The 26,485-nt window shown below is 41.6% G+C and overlaps 1 protein-coding gene across 3 annotated transcripts; it reads left to right on the forward strand.

Annotated features, from left to right (window-relative positions):
• The first annotated feature begins 5,658 nt into the window (after positions 1 to 5,658).
• Positions 5,659 to 25,868, forward strand: LOC123757439 (venom carboxylesterase-6). Of its 3 annotated transcripts, none has more exons than XM_045741037.2 (11): positions 5,659 to 6,168; positions 8,285 to 8,437; positions 8,585 to 8,726; positions 10,327 to 10,512; positions 10,742 to 10,953; positions 11,064 to 11,214; positions 13,027 to 13,202; positions 14,289 to 14,445; positions 23,118 to 23,247; positions 23,676 to 23,790; positions 24,744 to 25,868. In XM_045741037.2, the coding sequence occupies exons 1-11, from the start codon at positions 5,971 to 5,973 to the stop codon at positions 24,960 to 24,962; spliced, it is 1,839 nt and encodes a 612-aa protein (XP_045596993.2). In that variant the 5' UTR covers positions 5,659 to 5,970; the 3' UTR covers positions 24,963 to 25,868. The 3 variants fall into 3 exon arrangements, with proteins under 3 accessions (XP_045596993.2, XP_069183332.1, XP_069183331.1); XM_069327231.1 differs by lacking the exon at positions 5,659 to 6,168 and adding an exon at positions 6,322 to 6,462; XM_069327230.1 differs by lacking the exon at positions 5,659 to 6,168 and adding an exon at positions 6,696 to 6,829.
• The last annotated feature ends 617 nt before the right edge of the window (positions 25,869 to 26,485 follow it).

The raw sequence follows: 26,485 nt of genomic DNA on the forward strand, positions 1-26,485 counted from the left end.
TTGGTAGTCTCAAGGTAACCTCTAGGTAGCCTCAAGGTAACCTGTAGGTAGTCTCAAGGTAACCTGTAGGTAGTCTCAAGGTAACCTCTAGGTAGCCTCAAGGTAACCTCTAGGTAGTCTCAAGGTAACCACTAGGTAGCCTAAAGGTAACCTCTAGTCTCAAGGTAACCACTAGATAGCCTAAAGGTAACCTCTAGGTAGTCTCAAGGTAACCACTAGGTAGCCTAAAGGTAACCTGTAGGTAGCCTGAAGGTAACCTCAAGATAATCGCTAGGTAGCCTCAAGGTAACCTGGTGGCAGCCTCAAGGTAACTTGGTGGTAGCCTCAAGGTAACCTGTAGGTAGCCTCAAGGTAATCTGTAGGCAGCATAAAGGTAACCTCAAGGTAGTCTAAAGGTAACCTGTAGGTACCAGTATATACAGGCGTGTTAGTGGCAGGAATAAATGGTATACAAGTGCGAGGAATAATTTAGTTGAATTTTTCATTTATCTAGTGGCCTCGACGGGGACAGGAAGCCAGTGGCTAGTCAACCCCCCCCCCCCCCCCCTCATTTTTCTTGATAATTTTTTCCAACTGGATTTTGAACTGCAGTAATGTCTCTGAAATTATGGCTTCGGCAGGTAGGCAGTTTCACGGTTTTTAACCCTATGGGTGAAAAAGCATCTACTGTTGGCCAGATTCACGAAAGCACTTACGCAAGTACTTACGAACGTGTACATCTTTCCTCAATCTTTGACGGCTTTGGTTACATTTATTAAACAGTTTACAAGCATGAAAACTTGTCAATCAACTGTTGTTTTTGTTATAAACAGCCTTCTGGTGCTTCGGTGCTCATTAACTGTTTAATAATTGTAAACAAAGCCGCCAAAGATTGAGAAAAGATATATAGGTTCGTAAGTGCTGGCGTAAGTGCTTTCGTGAATCTGGGCCGTGGACTAGAAGAGTAGCCTCCATTTTGTTCCGTTCTAATTTGACAAAGTTTCAGTGGGATCCGCCCTGTCATGCCTGGTTTGTCCTGTGGCCCTCAGTCTTTCCTGGTATGAGAGTTGATTTGGTTCTGGAATGATTTTTTTCCAAAATTTGAAATGTTTGAAATTTCAAAGTTGGAAAAAATTGTTGAAATTTTTCCAAAGCAGATATGTCCTCCTGAAGACGAGGTGTCCATGCTTAGATACAGTAGTCCAAATGTGGTGGCACCAGATATTTGTACAGTTAAATAATCAATTATTTTTCCTTATAAAGTCAAAGGGTCATTTGACTAATCCTATGGTTTGGTTGGCTTCTTTTACTGCTCCCACTTGTTGTGCAACTTTCAATGACTGGTGTATTCCGATGGTCTTGTTCTTCTTCAATCTGCTGCAAGGTAGTAGTATTGTTATGATACAGTAGTTGTGAGCTCCATTATTATACCCTACATGTAAGATCTTGTAAATGTAAAAGAATAGTGCTCAGAACACTACCTTGGGTACACCTTCCTATTGTGGAAAAGAGGCAGAGTGGCACCAAGCCTCATTCTAAAGGAACGACTAGAGAGGAAGGTTTATAGGAAGAGAGGGAGATTATCACGAAGTCCAAAAGAACGGAGTTGGGAACTGAACATGGTATCTCCAGGTGATGCATTATACCTTTTCCAGGTAAAAAAAGGACAGCAACAATGGAGGTCTTCGCAGCAAAAGCAATACGAATACAGACCTCCAAGTTCACCAAGACATCAGTCGTGCTGCGACACTTGTGAAAGCCATATTGAGAAGGGGAGAGGTGGTGATAGTGTTCCAAAAACCACATCAGACTGATATTGACCGTACATTCAAAGAATTTGCAGACTCAACTCCTAAGGGCAATGGATCGGAAGTCCTTAGGGGATGTCCCCTACAGACTTTGGTTTCTAAATAGGAAGAACAACTGCCCTGAGGTTCTTCAGGACTGGCGATGACTTCCAGATACGGTTATACAGATTCAGTAAATACTGAAACACACAAGGAGGGAGATGGCAGAGCATCTCATAATGAATGTCATCTGAGCCCGCTGCCGTAGAACCGCAGAGGGCCAGGGCAGACTGAAGTTTGGAGAGAGAGACGGGATCGTTATAAGGAAGCCGGAGATGAATGTGATAATCTAAGGTACAAGATTCAAGAAGGGGTTTACGAATAAGGAAAGATGGAGGAAGATGAGAACCGGAGCTAACAGTCAAAAGGTGGGAACCCACAATAGTACCACGAAGGTGAAGGACTGGCGAAACATCTGGAACAAATCTATCCGCTAACTTGCGAATTTTTTTCCAGATCTGGGGCAGAGGAGTATTGGTCGTAATGGTGAAGACAGGATTTTCAACTCTCACATTTAGCCATACGGATGGTCCTACAGGCCACCGCACTCGCCTTCCAAAACAAAATAAAAGAATCAGCAATCTGACGGCTTCACTGTTTCTTCCAGGCTGCAAGCTCACAGCAGACAGCCGAGCACAGTCTGCATTCCACCAGGGAACACACTTCCGTGTGCCCCAGGAGGTAGAGCAAGGAATAGAGCGGAGGGCAGCGTCTAATATGGTGTCATGAAAAAGGAGGAAGACTCGAGGGAGAGGCAGAGCGGAGAGGTTTGAAAGAGTAGCATGAAGGGTGAATAGATTCCAGTCAGCCATAGATTCACTGCCACCTCTGGGCAGAGAGGGGAGGGTGAAATGAGGAAAAGGTGACCAGTATGGGGAAATTGTAACTGTTATGGAGGTCATTAAGAACCAGCCATGTGAACTCTAAATAAATAGAGGACGAGCAGAGAGAAAGATCAAGACAGGAGAGGGTGCGAGTGCGGGAGTCCACATCAGTGGGTTCACCAGAATTCAGAAGAGACAGGGAAGAAAAGAGGACAAACGGTTCGAGAAGGCGGCCTCGGGTGTTTGTCAGAGGATTACCCCTCTTTTGCCAACAGGTTGAAATCACCCAATAGGAGCACAGGCTCTGGTAAGGAGTCCAACAGGTGCTTAAGGTCAGAAAGAGAAAGTGGGATATTAGGGGGGAGATAAATGGAACAGACAGTATTCCATTTACTCAAAAAGATACAGGCCACAGAACATTAAGTGACAAAAAAAGTAGGGGGACAAAGGTAATATCAGTACAAATCAAGAGAGCAGTAGAGTTATGGGCCCCAGCAAAAGCTGAGGGGGAGAGGCGGGAGAGAAAGGAGTACCCACGAAAGTGACCAGGACAGGCACCAAGCATCGGCTCCCGGAAATAGACACAAAGTGGTGAAAACTGTGTTATCAGATGTTTGGAGTTCTTGGAAGTTGGCATAAAATCCACGAATATTCCATTGAAGAATAGACATTGTCAAAAATTGAGAGAACAGAAACAGAGTACAAGGAAGAAATAAAGGCAAAGAACAACACAGCATAATAAGGAAGATCAGAAGGAAGTATACTAAGGAAGATCATAATCAGGGTCAGTGAAATCGGGGTTATGGGACTTAGGTAAAGCTAGCAAGGACAAAGGAGTCAAGGAGGCGGAAGTGTGGACCAGAAGCAGATGGTCAGAGTTCGGAGTAGGGGGAGGCATCGGAGAGGGGCGGTCAAGGGAATTAGGGGGAGGGGGAACAGAAAAAGGAGGGCACACTTCATCAAGGAGCAGCAACCGAGAGAGAATCGAGGACCAATGGAACCTCCATAGCTTGGACAGGGGGACTCGACTACCGAAATGGGAGGGGATGCAGGGATAGAGTCGAAATCAGAAGGTGGGGAAGAGAGCGATACCTTCTTGCCTGCCGGGAGGAAGGAGAGGCTTACGTTTCTGACTCAAAAGAGACAGGCGTACAAGCAACAACGTACTGGGCAACAGCCTCCATAGTCTCACAGGAGAACGGGAGCAATCAACACAAAGATTGCTTGGAGGATGATGGACAACAGGCAGGACAGATAGGCAGTGAGGAGGGCCAAATGACAGAGGGGAGAGCTGAGAAAAAGGATTGGGGGGAGAAGGGGAAAGAGGGTACAGGAGACTGGGAAGGAAGGAAGGAAGGAAACACTAGATGGAGAACCAAAAGGAAAACCCTCTGGCTCGAAACGTAAAGGAGCAAATGAGGAGGTGGTGGAGGTGTCTGGGTCCAAGGCTTGGAAATGGTTGCGGGACTGAGAAAGTGGGAGAGGGCGAGGAGAAGTGGAACGCAACACGTGAGCATAAGACATGCCAGTGAAAGAGGGAAGACGGCGTACTTGGCGTCTTGCCACAGGAAAAGATAAGCGATAGCGGTGTTTCAAATTGAGGCTGGCTTCCTCAAATTTGTAGTGCATACATGCGCAAGAGAAGATAGGGTGGGCGTCACCACAATTGATGCAGTGAGCTTGGGAAGAAGAGCACTTTGTCTTAGAGTGACCTGAGTCTCCACACAAGGGGCATACACACACCTCACTTGTGCATTTGAAGGCACCATGCCCAAATTTCCAGCACTTATTGCAGAGCATTGGAGGAAGAATGTACTCCTGACCAGAACATCTGGGACTGGCAAGAATTATGAAAGACGGAAGGGACCTGCTATCAAATGTGATCTTTACGACTGGAAGAGGCTGAGGACGACGACCAAGAGGGAGTCGAGTGAACATATCAACCTGGAGGATAGAATGGCCTTGGGCTTCAAGGATATGTTTAATATCTTTGTGGCAGTCTTTCAGGTCCCTAACACCAGTCTCAACATGGTGAGAGAGAAGAACTGTACCAATGCTGGCATTTAACCAGGCATTTTTGGAGATCCGAATAGGGGTCTCCCTAATGCAGAACAACAAGACCAAGCGAGCAGCTGTGGGGTTAAAGGTGACAATGGTATCCACCGAATCAACCAGGTGTTAATGGAGGGGGAAAATCATCAAGACGTGTTGAATCAACATGGTTAAGATGAAAATATTTAGTCCATGTAGCAGGACTAAACAAAGTAGAACTGGAAAGAATCGTGTGAGTGCATCTAAGGAAGGAATGGTGCCGAGCATCCCCAGTAAGATAAAGGGTAAAAGGTGCAGTTGTCATAATGAGAGAAGGAGCCGCTCCAAATGATGAGGTGGTCATCACTGGGGGCTTATTGGGGCTCAACCCCACCACAGAGGTGGGAGGGGAGCAGAGAAGGGTAGTTGGGAGGGTCATAGACATAGATAGACAGATAGACGATAGATTACTGGAACTAAACCTCACGACACTGGAAGACAGAAGAGTTAAGGGAGACATGATCACTACCTATAAAATTCTCAGAGGAATTGACAGGGTAGATAAAGATAAACTGTTTAGCACGGGTGGTACACAAACATGAGGACATAGGTGGAAGTTTTGTACCGAAATGAGCCACAGGGACGTTAGAAAAAACTTTTTCAGTATCAGAATAGTTAACAGATGTAATACATTAAGTAGTGTTGTGGTGGAGGCTGACTCCATACACAGTTTCAAATGTAGATATGATAGAGCCCAGTAGGCTCAGGAACCTGTATACAGGACCAAAAAGTTGAAGCTCAACCCCCGCAAGCACAACTAGGTGAGTACATATACCAGTCCTTCCTGGCCTAGTATATGAGCTCCAGTAATATCCAAAGCTATGACAAATGTATCCTTTCCATAATAAAAAGTCTTCCTCAATGTTGCAATCATATGTAGAAATTGATGGGACCTGTATCACAGTAGTTTATGTCCTCGGCTTAAATTTAAGGGACCCAGGTTCAATCCCGAGGCAAGATGGAAGTGGTTGGGCACGATTCTTTTCACTTAATACTACTGTTCACCTAGTGGTAAATAGGTACCCGAGAGTTAGGCAACTGTTGTGGGTTGCATCTTCGGGAAGGTGAATATAGCTGATTTATGGTGGCCTTGAAAAACCTAAAGTACTGTACGGGCTTCCTGTCCTCAACAACAGTTAACCATAACTGAAGAGCCGTACTGTAGACTAACGACTGACCTTCCCCAGGATACATGGTCAAGTTTGGATGTGTTAATAACACGGTGCAGGATGTTGGTGTGGGAGATGTGTGTGGTGGTGGTGGTAGCTGCTGTGGTGGTGGCGGCTCAAGACAACCAGACCTTCCTAGTGCAGCTGAAGCAAGGTGCCATTCTCTGCTCCAGGGACAAGGCTATTGATGGGAAAATATTCTACAGTTTTAGGGGAATCCCATATGCCCAGCCACCAGTAGGAGATCTCAGGTTTAAGGTGAGATGTTTTATTATCAACAGACATAGAATTGCTAGTCGCTTCACAAGTAAGGTGGTCAATCTGTCAACTTCTTTGGTAGTCACCTTTGTCTATCATTTTCTATGGTAAACTGCAAGGAATTGCATAATAAGAGCGGACCTAAATGTATATACACAACAAGGATGGACCAGTTCTTAGAGCAGACCTAATTGTGCATGTAGGTCTCACGACTTCCCAATACCTTTTAGACAGTTGCTGGCTGAGTGGTTACAGTACTGGCCTGCCGGAGACATGGAGACCCTGACTAACCAGGTTCGAACCCTTTAATAATACAGCTTCAGAAAGTATTATTATATACGAAAGTACTTAAGGAAATTCCTGTCTTAATCCTTCCTTTGTGGTCTAACATTGTCATGTTCATCATATGTTAATTTCTTTGTGATTTACACACACACACACACACTATATATATACTCTGTACATTATATAAATACAGTATATACAGTACAACCCTGTATATACAGTATATATATGTTTTTTCATTTATATGAAAATATTTATTTGAAAATTACAAAACATCTTGAAGCAATTACTGTACTGTACATAGTAAATGCCCAGATATGACAGTATTCGACATGACTCTGAGAACCACACCTATTTGAACTCCTGTACCAGCCAGGTTATATACTCTGATTTATTGAGTTTCCCCCTTAAGTCATTGACTGACCTCGACTACGATGCAACCCATAACTGGTACCTAACTCAGAGATACCTATTTACTGCTAGGTGAACAACGGCATCAGGTGTAAGGTCTTAAGACGTTTCCCAGGATACAACCCACAACATCTGCCTACTCCTTGGGTGCCTACTGATACACGAGCTCCATAAACGGTCAGAAGATTAGCAAATGCTTTGTAACATTGATAAATACCACACCTTGCATGTGGGGCACAATAATGCTCTTGTCAACTATCACATCAGTAATATTACCTTGCAGCAGATTAATAAAGAAAAGGATCTAGGAGTCAGGATTTACCAGTCACTGAGTGTTTACCTGAATTTGTCTGAGGGCCACCATCTATCTAGTGGCCACAGTGGGGACAGGAAGCTGCCGGCTTGTCAAAGGTCCCCCCATTTTTCCTGAAAAATTTTCCAATTGTATTTTAAACTACAGTGGGAGCTACATTAACAAAAAAGGCCAATCAAACCCTAGGAATATTTAAACGAACTTTTGACTTCAAGGAAAAGAAAGTACTGTATTAACTATTCAACTGTACAAGTCTCTGGTATGCCCCCATCTGGACAAATATATCCAAGCATGGAGACCTTATCTTCAGGACATATCTGCTTCGGAGAAATTTAAACACCGGGCAACAATAATCATTATGGAACCAAGTCAACTCTCATACCAGCAACAGTTGAGGGCCACATGACTAACAACACTGCAGACCAGACATGATGGTGCAGATATCATCAAAACTTTTAAAATACTGAACAATTTGGAGGATATTGATCCAGACAACGTCTTCAAAAGCTTTTTCACCCACAGGGTTATAAACCCATGGTATCTCTTCCCTGCCAAAACCATAAATGCCAAGATATTACTGCAGTTCAAAATCCAGCTGGAAAATTCATCAAGAAAAGTTTGGGGGACCTTTGACAAGCCGCAGGTTTTCTTTCCCCATCGAGGCCACTAATGGACCTCGGGTAAATTCAGGCAAATAAAGAGGCAACAAGTGTAGAGAAGTAAGTAATTATCAAAAGTAGGCACCAAGACGAGAAGGTCATGTAGCACCACAAGTGTAGAGAAATGTATCCAAACATCTCATCCTGCCTGGGAATCTAACCAGGGACCATTGAGTTGTGAGCATGATGCACTGACCACTGAGCTACACAAACTATGACTCAAGTGACAAGTTTTGTCTAACAACAGAGTGCAAGCTGAACACCGAAGGAAACTTCTACTGTCTTTTTAATTACTTAAAGTGTGTGATAGCTCCAGTTTATTTACATCTTATAGTTGCTCCTCATTAATATTGTTCTCTTGGTGTATTCTCTGAGCTACTAAAGATAATTTTATATTATATTCTGATTAGTTCAGAAATATCCAAGGTAAAAGCCCAATTCTTGACAGGAGCCTGTGGCAGCGTCGGGGTGGACCGGTACGCGGGACGGACGAACATTGCAGCCTGTCTGTCCCCAACTAGACAGTAATGCTCTCTTGGAGGGCCAAGCGCTGGTCCGGGGCGAGGAAGACTGCCTCTACCTCAATGTCTACACCCCACATGTAAACAACTGTATTCTCATTGATTATCTACTAGTAGAAGATAACTGAAAAAATATGTAGGTTATACAAAATCTAATGAATTTTAAAGCTGTGAATGAATAAATAAAAATTAGATGAAAGGGTGTTATCCATTGGCGACCTTTGCAGTATATGCTGACTGGTTTCCCAGTAATGGTTTGGATCCACGGGGGTGCGTTCAGCATGGGAGGAGCAGACGAATACTCTCCCAGTGTCCTGTTGACGAGGGACGTGATACTGGTCACCCTTCAGTATCGTCTTGGAACCTTAGGTAAGTTAACACCCACAATTAAGCAACAGAGCAAGATATAGAGCAAAATTAGTCACCATCTCATCAAACACAAAATAAAAGATTGAGAAAGTATACTTGGAGGTGTATTTACCACTAGATGAAAGCAATAATGAAACAATACAAAAATTATAAGTACGAAGCTTCCTTTCACTGTGGAGAGAAGAGTAGGCTTGATCATGACATACAAAGTACTGAGGGGGAGTAACAAAGCAGGAGAGATACTATTTCACATAGGAAAAATGTGAACATTAGGACCCAGTGGCAGTGAAGTCCTTAAATAACATACAAGGATATATTAGAAAGAACCTGTCGGAAGAGTGAAGAAGTGTAATGAACTATGGAATTATGTAGTGGAAGCAATCTCCATATATGGACCCAAAGACAGATCTGACTGAACCCATCTGGTTCACAAAAAAAGTACTGTACAGCAGTCAAACTTTCAGGGGAAGTAAATAAGTGCAGTACAGTATTTGATACACAATGGATCCCCTAAAATCCATATCCCCATTTTCTGGTTACTTCATACACATGTCATTTATATTAATCTTGCAATGCTAAATCTAATTGGTCAATGGCATGTAATCTCTCCAACAGTAACTTAGTTATAATATTATATTTTGAAGTCCTATAATATATTATTCATTCTATAGTTTTTTATAATACCCATTACATCCTTAAGCTGCATTCTGTAGGCATTATAATTGACTACAGGAGGAGTGACTGTAATTGTTGCCAACCTTTAATATTCACTTTTGGCATATGGCTGTTAACGTGGCAAACTGTGTCTAGCCAAATACATTTTTTGTCATTGATTAGGATTACTTTTAACTGTATGTTAACACATTTAAAGTTGCCTGTACAGTACAGTAATTTCATAATGACTGGTTTTCATGACACCTACTGTAAGAACCATCAATTGTTGTAGAAGCTGAATTGCATGTAATCACTCGAGTAACAGAACACGTACATGTTCTGTATGTGAACAGTATGTTCTGTATGTATAAATGGGGGAGTTGTGTAAAACCCTTGTTTGTCTCGGAGAGCCTGCAGGATCCAAGTAAGTCCAGTAGAACTTCTGGTTTCAACTCTTTTGACCATGTCGTAGCTCAGTCGATTAAGGCAGCATCTGGGATGATCTCGGACGTAGGTTCGAATCCTCGTCACGGCCCTTGTGGATTTGTTAACTCGAGTAACAGCTTCTACGCAATGATAAGGTCATTTTAAAAGTCAACAATGGTTGAAGGGGGCATAATAGGGAGAATATTAATAAGGTGTTAAATATATCAACACAAGATAGAACACTAAACAACACATACAAATTGCAAAAGTTTAGATTCAGAAAAGACCTGGGTAAATACGGGTTTGGAAATAAGCTTATTGGTTTCTGGAAAAACAATTGCTGTACCAGATAACAGGCATTGCACCAAAGGATTGTTTCATGTGAAGGTTAGACATTTATATGAATTATTGTGATTGTATATCAATAGCAGCTGCCTTACATGAGCCATTAGGTCTTTTGCAGTGTCATACATTATCATGTTCCCCACTACCAAGGACTCTAAGGTAATAGTGTGTTTAGGCTTCTTGTCAACGGAGGACTCGGTGCTGCCTGGTAACATGGGACTGAAGGACCAGGCCTTGGCCCTCCGCTGGGTTCAGGACAATATCCGTGACCTTGGCGGTGACCCAGACAAAGTCACCATCTTTGGTCAGAGTGCCGGAGCTGCTGCTGCTCATTTGCATGTATTATCACCACATTCTAGAGGTATGTTCTGTATCTTTCTGTATCCTGTCACCATGCTCCAGAGTTTAAGCACTATATTTACCTATACCCTGTCACCACACCAAAGAGATAAGTTGTATGATGTCTTCTATCATTATCATTATGTTCCTATCATATAAATGATTTAAAATACTGAGGATCCCAGAAGTACAGCAGGGTTTGTTCTCGACTCACAAAAACGAGTCCTGTGTTTTTGTGCTTTCATTGCCAGGGCTGTTCAGGAGAGCCATTCTACAATCTGGATCATCGTTGAGCCCTTGGGCCATACGAACTGACCACAAACAAGTGGCTACGACCATCAGTAAGGTGTTCAACTGCTCAGGTGTGGAGGTAGAACCCACAGCCCTCAACTCTACAGCACTTCTCCTCTGCCTTCAGAATCAGACGCTCAGCGACCTAGTGGCCATTCCCTCCGCGTTTGTGGTAAGTATAACAGTGCTGCTCCTTGTCCACCCTCAGATGCTCAGTAACTCTTTACATGCAGTTACTATTCCTTCCATTAGGATAGTTGACTAATGTGTGGATTTTTACAGATATGGCTCAACACTCCGTCAGTAATGACACCTCGGGTGGACGGGGACTTCCTGCCTGACCATCCCGCTGCCCTGCTAAAATCCAGGAAATACAACAGGGTCGATCTTATTACCGGAGTTACCCAACATGAGGGCGCCCTGGCTGCCACACGTTAGTACTGTAAAGTATTTACTACAATAAAATTCACAGGATCTGTGATGAGGATTCGAACCTATGCACTGGGTACTCCCAGATGTACGCTCTAAACGTGCATGCATCAGAATACCCAGCACATAGGTTCGAATCCTCATCACAGCTCCTGTGGATTTTCTCATTGATATACAGTACAGTACTGCGATAATGTGATTTCTCTGTGTATTTACAGTACAGTACTATAAAGATGTTACTAGTGGCTAATTGCACAAGCACATTTGATTTAGGGATGTATTACTTAAGTTACAACTTTTCTATTATATGCTGCCAAGCAAGTTCCAGAGCTGAGTGGTATGAGTTACTAAGAAATATAAAATTAATTAATTATATCAATGGAAGAGAGAAGAGGAAAGATATGATCACAACACAAAAATTCTCAGATAAATAGACACTGCAGACAAGGGCAGGTTGTTTACCAAATATAGGCCACAAGCAAAAGGATACCTATGTAAACATTCACCATTTCAACTTCTGTTTATGATTTATTCCTGACCTTTCACACAGTGATATAAAATTGCCTTTGCTCTCTGGAGCCTAGGCAGGTGCAGGTCCCAGACCTCAGGCTATTTTGGTTTTTAGAGGTAAGAGATTTTTATAAAGATGAGTCCTCAACCCAATACTACTATCATGCAGACAACTCTTACCAAGTACATGGCATTTCTATCTTATGCATTACATAAGGCCAAAAATTGACGTACTAGAAAATGCAAGCAACTCGCAAAAGTGACGTACTGTCCGCTTTCTGTTTTGGGTCTTCTGGTAGGTTAGATGACACTTTATATTGACTGTTTTCTGGACATTGGGAAACCTTAGGAGGACAGGCTGGCAAGAAATGCGAATGTGAGCGCATCACAACCTTGTTCCACAGATGCACTCTATAGAATTATGGTTCCAAAATTTTTCTATCAAACGTGTACAATATTCACTGTGATGCCCATGTGTGTTCATTTTCGACTTTTCTTCCACCTGAATATTCATTTTACAGAGTCATATTTTAATGCCAGATCCTTTCAAATATGAAAGGCAGCATGACGGAGGCAAAAGCAGTGAATGTCACCCTAAGACAAGGGCACAGAGCAACCATTAAACTCGCACAAGGAGAGCTGGAACTCGGAAAACGCATCTATAGGTCCACCAAGCCCCGACAGGGTTTTCCAGGGCCATTGCTTCCTGTGCCTCTCTGAGGGGGGCCAGGTTCTGGCTCGTGGTCCCTGGTAGGCTGTACTCTATTGACTAAAGCCCTTCTTGAGATTATCTTGAGATGATTTCGGGGCTTTTTAGTGTCCCCGCGGCCCGGTCCTCGACCAGGCCTCCACCCCCAGGAAGCAGCCTGTGACAGCTGACTAGCACCAAGGTACCTATTTTACTGCTATGTAACAGGGGCATAGGGTGAAAGAAACTCTGCCCATTGTTTCTCGCCGGCGCCTGGGATCGAACCCAGGACCACAGGATCACAAGTCTGCTCGGCCAACCGGCCCTGGTCTAATATATCCCATATTAGCCCAATAGCTCTAGGGAGCCGAAGGAGCTCCCCACAGAAATGTATGCCTCTGTGCAGTTTTTGTCTTACAAGTTAAAAATAATGATAAAAACCTTACTAAGAAACCTATTAACACAGCAGTATTCTGCTAACCTATGATATTGAGGGTTTGTAGAATGTAGGTCAAGAGCTAGCTGTAAGTTCACCTAATATCCTCATCTCACCATATGGTTAGTCATGCACGGAATCAAATAAAAGCTAAAGCTACATTCTTTCCTCCCCACAAACAGCCGTTCTGATGAATGAGGAAGTAAGAGAATCCCTGTCACAAGATTTTAGCGACGTCAGTCCCGTCGTGATGAACTTCGAAGGCGAGGACTCCAGCCTTTACCTTGCTCAGCGGGCCTTCCAGCAGTACCTCGGTGATCTCAGCTTCAACTCTACATCTCCCAAGGCTCTGGTTCAGGTCAGATCTAGACAGATGCAGACAGCCAAGCAGACAGATATAGAGCTAAAATATAGATACATTGATCAACACAATTCATACATATGGAGTAATAAAATAAAATAAAAAAATTAACTAAGCCATAAAGATATTAAAAAACGTTCTCTTAATTTGGTATTTTTTCAACATGGCTGAAAACTTCTTGCTGTGCTCTAAAAAAAAAAATATAAATGTTACCCCTACATATTGTACACTCTGCAGGTCCTTTCCTAAATGTTTTTGGTGACTTGTAGCACAGAGTCAGTACAGTCTCCTTACAATCCAGGTTCTTGGGCAGGACAAGACGTCTGGGCACTTTTCCGCACACTTGATGCCTCTGTTCATTTTGCTGTAACCATAGTTACCTAGGAGTCACATGACTGTTGGTAGTTGCATCCTGGGGAAGGTTAGTCCCCAAGTTGAGTAGAAGGACCTCGGTAAACAAAACACACTTCTTGTCTCTAACAACAGGAAACCTTAAACAAAATATATAAACGAAGATGTTACCCATACAGTGACCACCATACCGAGCTTAACTCATTACAGCAACCACCACACAGAGCCTAATTCATTACAGCGATCATCACACTGAGCCTAACTCATTATTGCGAACACCACATTGAACCTAACTCATTACAGCAAACACCAAACCAAGCCTAACTCAACACACATTTGATGCTCTTTCCTGAGCAGATTCCATAACACTTAATTGGAAAATAATAATTATAATAAAACATTGCTAAAAGAAATAGAACACGTAGTGATTGTAGACTACTGCATATGTAAAAATGTGGATAGTGTTACTGTGGTGATGGTGTATATTTGTCCTTAGCTTGAGTTTTTTATTTTTTTAGAGGCCTCTCCAAGGCCTAATTAATTAGTATTAGGCCTAGGAGAAATTAGAATATTCTTACTGTTTCCTCAGGTCTTTAATCGTAGCAATATTTTCAAAAGTTGACTATTTTTTGGGTGTAACAGTCTATATATAGTCCTCATATGTACCGTAATTGTCAAGGATAGGTTGAATCTTTGACAAAAATATACCCCTTAATGTCCTTACATGCACAGCTTTTCGGGGACCGAGGCTTCAACATGGCGCACGAGGAGACTGCCCGCCTGCACGCCCGTGCCACCTCGCTCGGCAACAGAATCTTCGCCTACGTCCTCCAGCATTGTGGCCAGTTCAGCGTCACGGACCAATATGGTACCTGTCTCTCTGCTCACTGTAAGTAAAAGAACTTTATGCATCTCGTGCATGATATGGTGTTAGATGTAGTGCATGTCTCGTTCATGATAATGTTAGATGTAGTGCACATGTCGTCTGTTACACTGCTAGATGTAGCGCACGTGTCATCCGTTACACTGCTAGATGTAGTGCACGTGTCGTATGTTACACTGCTAGATGTAGTGCACGTGTCGTCCGTTACACTGCTAGATGTAGTGCACGTGTCGACCGTTACACTGCTAGATGTAGTGCACGTGTCGTCCGTTACACTGGAAAAAGGTGACACCCCTAGGGTCAACACTTGCAGCAGAGGAGCTCCAGCATATTTCAACAATCCTAAGTATTGTAGTACAGGTTGATGGTAGTGAGTGGTGTCCCAGAGAACATAAAGGTATAGTGCTCTTGAAAAATAGGTGAGATAACAGGAAAGTGCTAAGGGAAGTGAAAAATCGGATGAGAAAAAGTTGCCCTAGTGTTTACAGTGCAGAGAAGAACATTCAAGATGGCCACTGGCAAGGGGAAAAACAAAACAGAGCTTGATTTTGAGGGATTCAATGAAGAAAGCATTGATATTAGTAGTCTACATAACAAGTTGGTAAATTTAGATACTATAGTGAACTCTCATGTAGAAATAATTAGTAAATTGAAAGAAAGTAATGACCATTTGAATAGCAAAGTTTTATATCTTGAGGGTTTAGTGAAAGACTTGCGCAAGGATAAGAATCAATTGGAAACAAATTGCAAAGACATGGAAGAAGAAAATAAACTCTTAAAAATAGCTTTGGAAGAAGTTAAAGTAAATTTAAACATAAATGACTACAATAGGTTAGGCAAGGAAATTCAACAGGAGAAACAGCTTTTGTCAGCACAGATGGAGGAAGTTACACAGGGAATAGAACAGTGCAAGAAAGATATGCAACTCACTTATGCACAAGTGGCCAAGGAGAAGGAAAAAATAGAAGAAGCAGTAAAGGAAGTCAAACACTGCAGAAACCAAGATAAAACAAACATTAGGCTAGAAGTGAGGAAAGAATTGGCATCTAACCCGAAGTTGGTGCAAAACACAGTTGATCGGAGTAAGTCCCTGATCATTTTTGGCTGCAAAGAAAAGGCGATAACATCTAGGTCAGAAAGAGCTGTAGAAGAAGCTAAAGTAGTAGATAAAATTGTTGGCCTCGTGGAAGGTCTTACAAACAGAGAGAATGTGTGCGACTACAGGAGAATAGGCAGGTACGTAAAAGGGAAAGATCGACCTTTGAGGATCACCCTAAACGGTGCCAAACAGATGGAAGAAGTACTAAGAAATGCTAGAAAATTGCAAAGGGATGAGGATGGGAAAGGGTGGTCGTTAAGACGAGATCTTTCAAAAGAAGATAGAGAGAAGCTGAAACTGAACCTCGCCGAGGCAAAACATTTAAATGAGAGCAGGAATGAAGAAGAAATAAATTCTTTTTTCTACAAAGTGATAGGGGTAGGCAAACCAGTAAAGTGGTACATAAAGGCAAACCAACAAAATCAATAGAGAGAGGGGGAGTGAAGAATAAGGAGAGGGGAAACAAGTTCCTGAAGATTGCATACACCAACATAGATGGAGTGAGATCGAAGATACTGGAGTTAAGTGATGTAATACAGCTGCAGACACCAGACATTGTTGCACTCACGGAGACAAAACTTGAAGATGTAATTTTAAATGAGGTCATATTCCCAAGGGGCTACTCAATTTGGAGACGAGACAGAAAAATTAGGAAAGGCGGTGGCGTTGCTGTGCTGGTAAAAGAACACCTAAAGGTGAAGGAAATAATGACTGCCAATCCACAAGAAGTTGACATAATAGCACTAGAGATCTGCTATGAGGATGATAAACTAATGATGATAAATGCATATAGTCCACCGCCAAGCAGCACATGGTCAAAGGAGGAGCTAGATAGTAAACGTGAAGGTCTTATAACAATAATGAGAGAGATTATAGCGAGAGCGGATAACGATAGATCACGACTGTTGATAGTCGGTGACTTCAACTTGAAATCCATAGACTGGGAAGCATATGAAGCTAAAACAGAAGATTTTTGGACCTGTAAATTTGTAGACCTCATCCTGGAAACATTCTTGTATCAACATGTTAAACAAGCTACGAGGATGAGGGAAGGGGACGTTCCCTCCATGCTAGATTTGATATTTACCAGGAAGGAGGAAGAGATATTTGACATTCAGTACCTTCCTCCCTTGGGTAAAAGTGACCATGTCTTTTTGGGAATAAAGTATGCAATGCGTTATAAGCTGGAAGAAAATAAGGAGGTTGAAGCAGTTGAAAAACCAGACTTCAGGAGAGGACATTATGGTGACCTTAGAATTTTTTTAGTGAGTATAATTGGACAGACTTGATGCTAGGCAAGGAAGTGAATGAGATATATGGCAAGTTTTGTGAAATATATGATAAAGGCACAAAAAAATTTATACCAAAACAGAGATGCAGAACTAGGAAACAGGATTGGTTCAATAGAAATTGCGAGAGGGCTAGAGACCGAAAGACACAAAAATGGAATCAATACAGGAAGAGGCCGAACCCCCAAACATACCAGCGATACAAAGATGCGAGAAACAACTACACGGCAGTGAGGAGAGAGGCAGAAAGAAATTTTGAAAAAGGGATTGCGGACAAATGTAAAACAGAACCAGGTCTATTCTATAAATTCATAAACAACAAATTGCAGGTAAAGGATAATATTCAGAGGTTGAAAATGGGAAATAGATTCACGGAAGATGAAAAGGAAATGTGTGAAACACTAAACGAAAAGTTCCAAAGTGTGTTTGTACAAAATGAAATCTTTAGGGAACCAGATACAATAAGAATTCCAGAGAACAACATAGAACACATAGAGGTGTCTAGAGACGAAGTGGAAAAAATGCTCAAGGAGCTCGGTAAGAACAAAGCAGCTGGCCCAGATGGCGTTTCACCATGGGTTCTGAGAGAATGTGCATCTGAGCTCAGCATTCCACTTCACCTGATCTTTCAGGCATCCCTGTGTACAGGAATCGTAGCAGATGGGTGGAAACAGGCTAACATAGTTCCAATCTACAAAAGTGGCAGCAGGGAAGACCCCCTCAATTATAGACCTGTATCATTGACAAGTGTAATAGTGAAAGTATTGGAAAAACTAATCAAAACTAAATGGGTAGAACACCTAGAGAGAAATGATATAATATCAGACAGACAGTATGGTTTTCGATCTGGAAGATCCTGTGTATCGAATTTACTCAGTTTCTATGATCGAGCCACAGAGATATTACAGGAAAGAGATGGTTGGGTTGACTGCATCTATCTGGACCTAAAAAAGGCTTTCGACAGAGTTCCACATAAGAGGTTGTTCTGGAAACTGGAAAATATTGGAGGGGTGACAGGTAAGCTTCTATCATGGATGAAAAATTTTCTGACTGATAGAAAAATGAGGGCAGTAATCAGAGGCAATGTATCAGAATGGAGAAATGTCACAAGTGGAGTACCACAGGGTTCAGTTCTTGCACCAGTGATGTTTATTGTGTACATAAATGATCTACCAGTTGGTATTCAGAATTATATGAACATGTTTGCTGATGATGCTAAGATAATAGGAAGGATAAGAAATTTAGATGACTGTCATGCCCTTCAAGAAGACATGGACAAAATAAGTATATGGAGCACCACTTGGCAAATGGAATTTAATGTTAATAAATGTCATGTTATGGAATGTGGAATAGGAGAACATAGACCCCACACAACCTATATATTATGTGAGAAATCTTTAAAGAATTCTGATAAAGAAAGAGATCTAGGAGTGGTTCTAGATAGAAAACTATCACCTGAGGACCACATAAAGAATATTGTGCAAGGAGCCTATGCTATGCTTTCTAACTTCAGAATTGCATTTAAATACATGGATGGCGATATACTAAAGAAATTGTTCATGACTTTTGTTAGGCCAAAGCTAGAATATGCAGCTGTTGTGTGGTGCCCATATCTTAAGAAGCACATCAACAAACTGGAAAAGGTGCAAAGACATGCTACTAAGTGGCTCCCAGAACTGAAGGGCAAGAGCTACGAGGAGAGGTTAGAAGCATTAAATATGCCAAAACTAGAAGACAGAAGAAAAAGAGGTGATATGATTACTACATACAAAATAGTTACAGGAATTGATAAAATCGACAGGGAAGACTTCCTGAGACCTGGAATTTCAAGAACAAGAGGTCATAGATTTAAACTAGCTAAACACAGATGCCGAAGAAATATAAGAAAATTCACCTTCGCAAATAGAGTGGTAGACGGTTGGAACAAGTTAAGTGAGAAGGTGGTGGAGGCCAAGACCGTCAGTAGTTTCAAAGCGTTATATGACAAAGAGTGCTGGGAAGACGGGACACCACGAGCGTAGCTCTCATCCTGTAACTACACTTAGGTAATTACACTTAGGTAATTATACTGCTAGATGTAGTGCACGTGTCGACCGTTACACTGCTAGATGTAGCGCACGTGTCGTATGTTACACTGCTAGATGTAGTGCACGTGTCGACCGTTACACTGCTAGATGTAGTGCACGTGTCATCTGTTACACTGCTAGATGTAGTGCATGTGTCGACCGTTACACTGCTAGATGTAGCGCACGTGTCGACCGTTACACTGCTAGATGTAGTGCACATGTCGACCGTTACACTGCAAGATGTAGCGCACGTGTCGTATGTTACACTGCTAGATGTAGTGCACGTGTCGACCGTTACACTGCTAGATGTAGTGCACGTGTCGACCGTTACACTGCTAGATGTAGTGCACGTGTCAACCGTTACACTGCTAGATGTAGTGCACGTGTCGACCGTTACACTGCTAGATGTAGTGCACGTGTCGTCCGTTACACATCCGAAGGTAACAACACAACCCATTTTTAATGGAATCGACAAATCCATTAAAAATGCGACCTATTAGTAACAATTTAAGCCTCCTAACATTGAAAGTTTTCCTGCATCGCCCTCGATAGGTCAGATAGGTTGCCTGACTTGTACATTTCTGATTAGGTATAACAGGTGCATTTTGATCAGAATTGTAGATTTGATACAAAAAGGCTTAACAGAGTACAAAATAGTCATGACAATAGCAGGATATAATGGTAGCAATTTACCATTGAAGGCAATTAAGGTAAACACCTATAAGCTTTTCATACAAATAATTATCCTTCAAGTGATAATTGTTTTAATTATTGACAGCTGCAGGAGGGCCTTTGACGTTGAAATAGTGACAAGGAAAGAATTAGGGTATGTACTTGACTCTGATTATACATTTTTGATGTTGCGTACAGTATGTGGTGTTATATGTGGTGATAAATGTGATGTTACATTATGTGATACTACAATGTGTGGTGCTGCATGTGGTGTTACATTATATACAAGAGTTCTTACATTCTTGTACAGCCACCATACAGCCACTAGCACACATAGCATTTCAGGCAGGTCCTTAACCCTAATTTTTCCCCAGAATACGATCCGCCAAATTGTTTAACCAGGTACCCATTCACTGCTGAGTGAACAGAGGTTACAGTTAAGGATTGGTGCCTAGTCAATCCTCCCCGGCCAGGATACAAACCCTGACCAAAGCGCTCGCACAACGCCAGAGGAGTGTGTTACCACTTCGCCACAGGGACTGTAAATAATTACATTTACATAATTATGGGGTACAATGTGTGGAGTTACATTGTATGGTACTACAATGTGTGGTGCTACAATGTGTGGTGTTACATTGTATGATGCTACAATGTGTGGTGTTACATTGTATGGTGCTACAATGTGTGGTGCTACAATGAGTGGTGTTACATTGTATGGTGCTACAATGTGTGGTGTTACATTATGTGGTGCTACAATGTGTGGTGATACATTGTATGATGCTACAATGTGTGGTGTTACATTGTATGGTGCTACAATGTGTGGTGCTACAATGAGTGGTGTTACATTGTATGGTGCTACAATGTGTGGTGTTACATTATGTGGTGCTACAATGTGTGGTGTTACATTGTATGGTGCTACAATGTGTGGTGTTACATTGTATGGTGCTACAATGTGTGGTGTTACAATGTGTGGTGCTACATTATGTGGTGCTACAATGTGTGGTGTTACATTGTATGGTGCTACAATGTGTGGTGTTACAATGTGTGGTGTTACATTATGTGGTGCTACAATGTGTGGTGTTACATTGTATGGTGCTACATTGTATGGTGCTACAATGTGTGGTGTTACATTATGTGGTGCTACAATGTGTGGTGTTACATTGTATGGTGCTACAATGTGTGGTGTTACATTATGTGGTGCTACAATGTGTGGTGTTACAATGTGTGGTGTTACATTGTATGGTGCTACAATGTGTGATGTTACAATGTGTGGTGTTACATTATGTGGTGCTACAATGTGTGGTGTTACATTATGTGGTGCTACAATGTGTGGTGTTACATTATGTGGTGCTACAATGTGTGATGTTACAATGTGTGGTGATACAATGTGTGGTGTTACATTGTATGGTGCTACAATGTGTGGTGCTACAATGTGTGGTGCTACAATGTGTGGTGCTACAATGTGTGGTGTTACATTATGTGGTGCTACAATGTGTGGTGTTACAATGTGTGGTGTTACATTATGTGGTGCTACAATGTGTGGTGTTACAATGTGTGGTGTTACATTATGTGGTGCTACAATGTGTGGTGATACAATGTGTGGTGTTACATTATGTGGTGCTACAATGTGTGGTGTTACATTATGTGGTGCTACAATGTGTGGTGCTACAATGTGTGGTGCTACAATGTGTGGTGTTACATTATGTGGTGCTACAATGTGTGGTGATACAATGTGTGGTGTTACATTATGTGGTGCTACAATGTGTGGTGTTACATTATGTGGTGCTACAATGTGTGGTGTTACAATGTGTGGTGTTACATTATGTGGTGCTACAATGTGTGGTGTTACAATGTGTGGTGTTACATTATGTGGTGCTACAATGTGTGGTGATACAATGTGTGGTGTTACATTATGTGGTGCTACAATGTGTGGTGTTACATTATGTGGTGCTACAATGTGTGGTGTTACATTATGTGGTGCTACAATGTGTGGTGATACAATGTGTGGTGTTACATTATGTGGTGCTACAATGTGTGGTGTTACATTATGTGGTGCTACAATGTGTGGTGTTACAATGTGTGGTGCTACAATGTGTGGTGTTACAATGTGTGGTGTTACAATGTGTGGTGCTACAATGTGTGGTGCTACAATGTGTGGTGTTACATTATGTGGTGCTACAATGTGTGGTGTTACAATGTGTGGTGTTACATTATGTGGTGCTACAATGTGTGGTGTTACAATGTGTGGTGTTACATTATGTGGTGCTACAATGTGTGGTGTTACATTATGTGGTGCTACAATGTGTGGTGTTACATTATGTGGTGCTACAATGTGTGGTGATACAATGTGTGGTGTTACATTATGTGGTGCTACAATGTGTGGTGTTACATTATGTGGTGCTACAATGTGTGGTGCTACAATGTGTGGTGTTACAATGTGTGGTGCTACAATGTGTGGTGTTACAATGTGTGGTGTTACAATGTGTGGTGCTACAATGTGGTGCTACAATGTGTGGTGTTACAATGTGTGGTGTTACAATGTGTGGTGCTACAATGTGTGGTGTTACAATGTGTGGTGCTACAATGTGTGGTGCTACAATGTGTGGTGATACAATGTGTGGTGTTACATTGTATGGTGCTACAATGTGTGGTGCTACAATGTGTGGTGCTACAATGTGTGGTGCTACAATGTGTGGTGTTACAATGTGTGGTGCTACAATGTGTGGTGTTACAATGTGTGGTGCTACAATGTGGTGCTACGATGTGTGGTGTTACAATGTGTGGTGTTACAATGTGTGGTGTTACAATGTGTGGTGCTACAATGTTTGGTGCTACAATGTGTGGTGCTACAATGTGTGGTGTTACATTGTATGGTGCTACAATGTGTGGTGTTACATTGTATAGTGCTACAATGTGTGGTGTTACAATGTGTGGTGTTACAATGTGTGGTGCTACAATGTGTGGAGTCACAATGTGTAGTGTTACATTATGTGGTGCTACAATGTGTGGTGTTACATTGTATGGTGCTACAATGTGTGGTGTTACAATGTGTGGTGCTACAATGTGTGGTGTCACAATGTGTAGTGTTACATTATGTGGTGCTACAATGTGTGGTGTTACATTGTATGGTGCTACAATGTGTGGTGTTACATTGTATAGTGCTACAATGTTTGGTGTTACATTGTATAGTGCTACAATGTGTGGTGTTATAATGTGTGGTGTTATAATGTGTGGTGCTACAATGTGTGGTGTTACATTGTATAGTGCTACAATGTTTGGTGTTACATTGTATAGTGCTACAATGTGTGGTGTTATAATGTGTGGTGCTACAATGTGTGGTGTTACAATGTGTGGTGCTACAATGTGTAGTGTTACATTATGTGGTGTAACAATGTGTGGTGTTACAATGTGTGGTGTTACATTATGTGGTGCTACAATGTGTAGTGTTACATTATGTGGTGCTACAATGTGTAGTGTTACATTATGTGGTGCTACAATGTGTGGTGCTGAAAACATGTGGTATTACAATACAGTACATGCACTGTGAGGCAGGGGTGAGCCACGCGGACGACCTGCAGTACCTGTTTGACCGGGGCGCCTCGCTTCCACCTCTGGAGGAGTTGATGGATCTCCAGGTTCGTCACTTGATGGTCTCCATGTGGACCAACTTCGCTGCTAAGGGGTAAGTTACCTTTGCGGCCTGTATGGCTTGCAAGTTATACCTCTCATCGTTCACCTAAAAGTAATCCAGCATAAAATGTATTTTTGCATGCAAGTTAAAGAACTTGTGATATTATTATAGATGTTATACTGAAAGGGTGACTTTTATGGTATAATAGTAACTAGTCTTGTGCATAGATTTATGCGCTTAAACATATTCGATTAGCTAAAATTCTCGTAGCAAGCCCTGAATATTCACTGCATCTTTCATTAATATAATCAAAATAACACATTTATATCAGAAGAACCTAACTTATATTTAATTTTACTTAGAGTGTAAGATATCAAATCAAAAGAAACTGTTAACTGTTAAATGTTAAAGTAAAAATCAAGTATCATGACTGTATACAGTATAGACCAAAGAAATGCAAAGCTGCTTTCTTCCACCAGGAACCCGACCCCAGACAACTCTCTGGGGATAAGGTGGAAGCCAACATCCTCTCTCAAGCTGTCCTACCTTGCTCTGGCTCCTACCCCCGTCATGAGTACTGAAAAGCAAGTTGAGGTTAGTGCTGTGTTGCTAACGTGCATGCTCAGTGTGTTCGTTATCAATTGTTTCAAAGGTGTGAGTGAAACACCATAATGGGAATTTTTATTTTTATTTTAAATTTTAAGTTAATATTAATGAAAGAAATAAAATGTTGCAAAAATGTTGGAGAGTGTCCTGTGCTCATTGAAAGAGAGAGCGCAGGAGTACTTAGGTACTTAGTACCCAGGTACTTAGGCGCATGCACCTAAGTACCTGGGCCAGGCACAGCGCCAAGCCCCCCCCCCCCATCCCCAAGACAGAACAATAGACATGGCGGGTTACACTTTTTCCTTCTGAAAATTCTGCATCTTTCGACCCGCTTATTTCTCATGCTCACTAATATTGTTTCACACACCACGCATGATCTGGCTACAGCTGTCACTCCTGTTTTCAAATATAGCTTGTAGTGTATAAGTTCAGCTGATTTAGAGAAAGGTCTACATTAGGCAACAAAAATCATTCCAGAACTAAGTCAACTCTCATAGCAGGAAATGTTGAGGGCCACAGGGTTAACAGCACTGCAAACCAGACATGACAGGGCTGATCTCATTGAAACTTTTAAAATATTATACAATTTGGAGGATATTCATCCAGACTTCTTCAAAAGGTCAGATGCAACACAAGCAAGGAGCAAAGGTTTCAAGCTCAGCAAGCCACAATGTAGGACAGAAAACAAGATATGCTTTTTCACACATAGGGTTATAAACTCATAGAACCGCCTACCCGCCGAAGCTGTAAGTGCCAAAACTCCGTTGAACTTTAAAATCCAACTGAAAAAAATCATCAGGGCAAATGGGGAGAGGACCCTTGACAAGCCACCAACTTCCTGTCCTCGTCGAGGCCACTAGAGTGTTAGTGGCTCTCAGGTAAATTCAGGTACTGTATATGGGTACTGTATTTATGTATATTATAATGTGACTTTACTGCAGGCTCGTGAGTTTTGGACGAGTCTTCCAACCCGAGAGAACCTGATCCTGTACCAGGAGGAGTTCAACAAAGCAAAGAAGCCTGAGCCAAGGCACTCCGAACCATGGCATCGGCCGGAGTACTTCCACCAGCCCGCCACCTTCCTCACCTGGTATTTGCGACAACATCCAACTTTAATGCATAGATATAATATGAATCCTCTTGAAAGATTTTGGTTGTAGATTGAGTAACAGCTACACTACTGCACCATGGAACTCCTTCAATTCTCTCAAGATCTGCTCAGTATAAAGATGAATTCAGTATGAAGATGAAAGATGACTCCCCAAGACATCTTTCATACTACAGTACAGTATATTGTTTTGAAGTATTTGTACATTAATAATATACAGTAAAAACAATGAAACATAAAAAGTCACATGTTAACTTGTGAATTGCTATAGTTTTCTCTTCATTCATATAGCTTACTGTTATTCCCTTGAATATTATAGGTAACCATATACAGTACTCAAACAATTTATGTATACATACTGTATCTGCACCAGTTTGTGTCCTATAAAGCAAGGATACAACACAACTGATCAGTCAAGTATAATGTACTGAAAACTACAAACATGTTATTACATTTTGCAACCTACAATGTTGTAATTAAATCACAGCAGATGTTATTAAATAACGTGTTCATAGATATGCAATCCTTCCCAATTAGTGCTTAGCTTTTTGTATATGATTTTTGTTAATCTTTTTCTCAAATTCAGTCCTGAATATAGTTCAGGACAAAAGTAGACTCTCAGTGTATATACTGTAAACTGAGAATTGGTGTACACCTGATATACTATACATTAAAATTTAAGAATTGCTAACATTTCCAGATATGAAGCCTAGGTATAGTACCTTATAGGCCATATTTAAAATATATATGCATTGTATTCTTGGTGTTAGTTCTAATAATCATGACTCTCAGGCCATTTTCACAATTTGAGTTTGCAATCTCAGTACAGTACAATACAGTATATAGTACAGTGTCTGTTTTGCTTAGCTGATATCTGGTACATCTGGTCTTTTTTCTTGTTTGGGAACCCTTCAATTGTCAGCATTAAACTTCATTTAATAATTTATAGTTCATGTTATAGTGTGTTTAGCTCTTCCTATAATGCTAATGCATCACAAATGGTCAGTGCAGTTGGTTTACAACTGTAAGGTCCCGAGTTCAATTCCTGTGGCAGGACGGAGACGTTTATGCATGGTTTCCTTTCATTTGCAGCCTCTGGTACCCTTATTTACAGGCAACTTTTGGGGTGCATCCTGGAGGTGGTCAGTTATTAGCCTCGGAGGACCTCAATGATTACTAGACTTTCTATTCCTGGGAATAGAAATTGGGAAACAATGTATTACCTTGTCAATTTAAGAATTTGAATGTTAACATCAAATTTATGAAAGTTGCTCATCATTATGATTCCTAAATAATATTTGTATATGATGAACAATAGAGGTCCCAAGACTGAGCCCTGGGGCATTCCACTCGCAACAGTTCCCAACTCTCTTACCTCATTCCAGTTATGCTGACTCTCTGTTTCTTGTGCAATAACGATGCCCTGATCCAGTTTATGAGTTTGCCTCCAATAGCATGTATCTCAAGAATACTGGGGACATTTGACAAGCCCTGGCTCCCTGTCCCCACCAAGGCCACTAGGGATGGTGGCCCTCAGGTAAATATTAATATCTCACAAGGCACATCGTCAAAAGT

The sequence above is a fragment of the Procambarus clarkii genome, chromosome 19 (genome assembly GCF_040958095.1).
Source record: "Procambarus clarkii isolate CNS0578487 chromosome 19, FALCON_Pclarkii_2.0, whole genome shotgun sequence".
Lineage (NCBI taxonomy): Eukaryota > Metazoa > Arthropoda > Malacostraca > Decapoda > Cambaridae > Procambarus > Procambarus clarkii.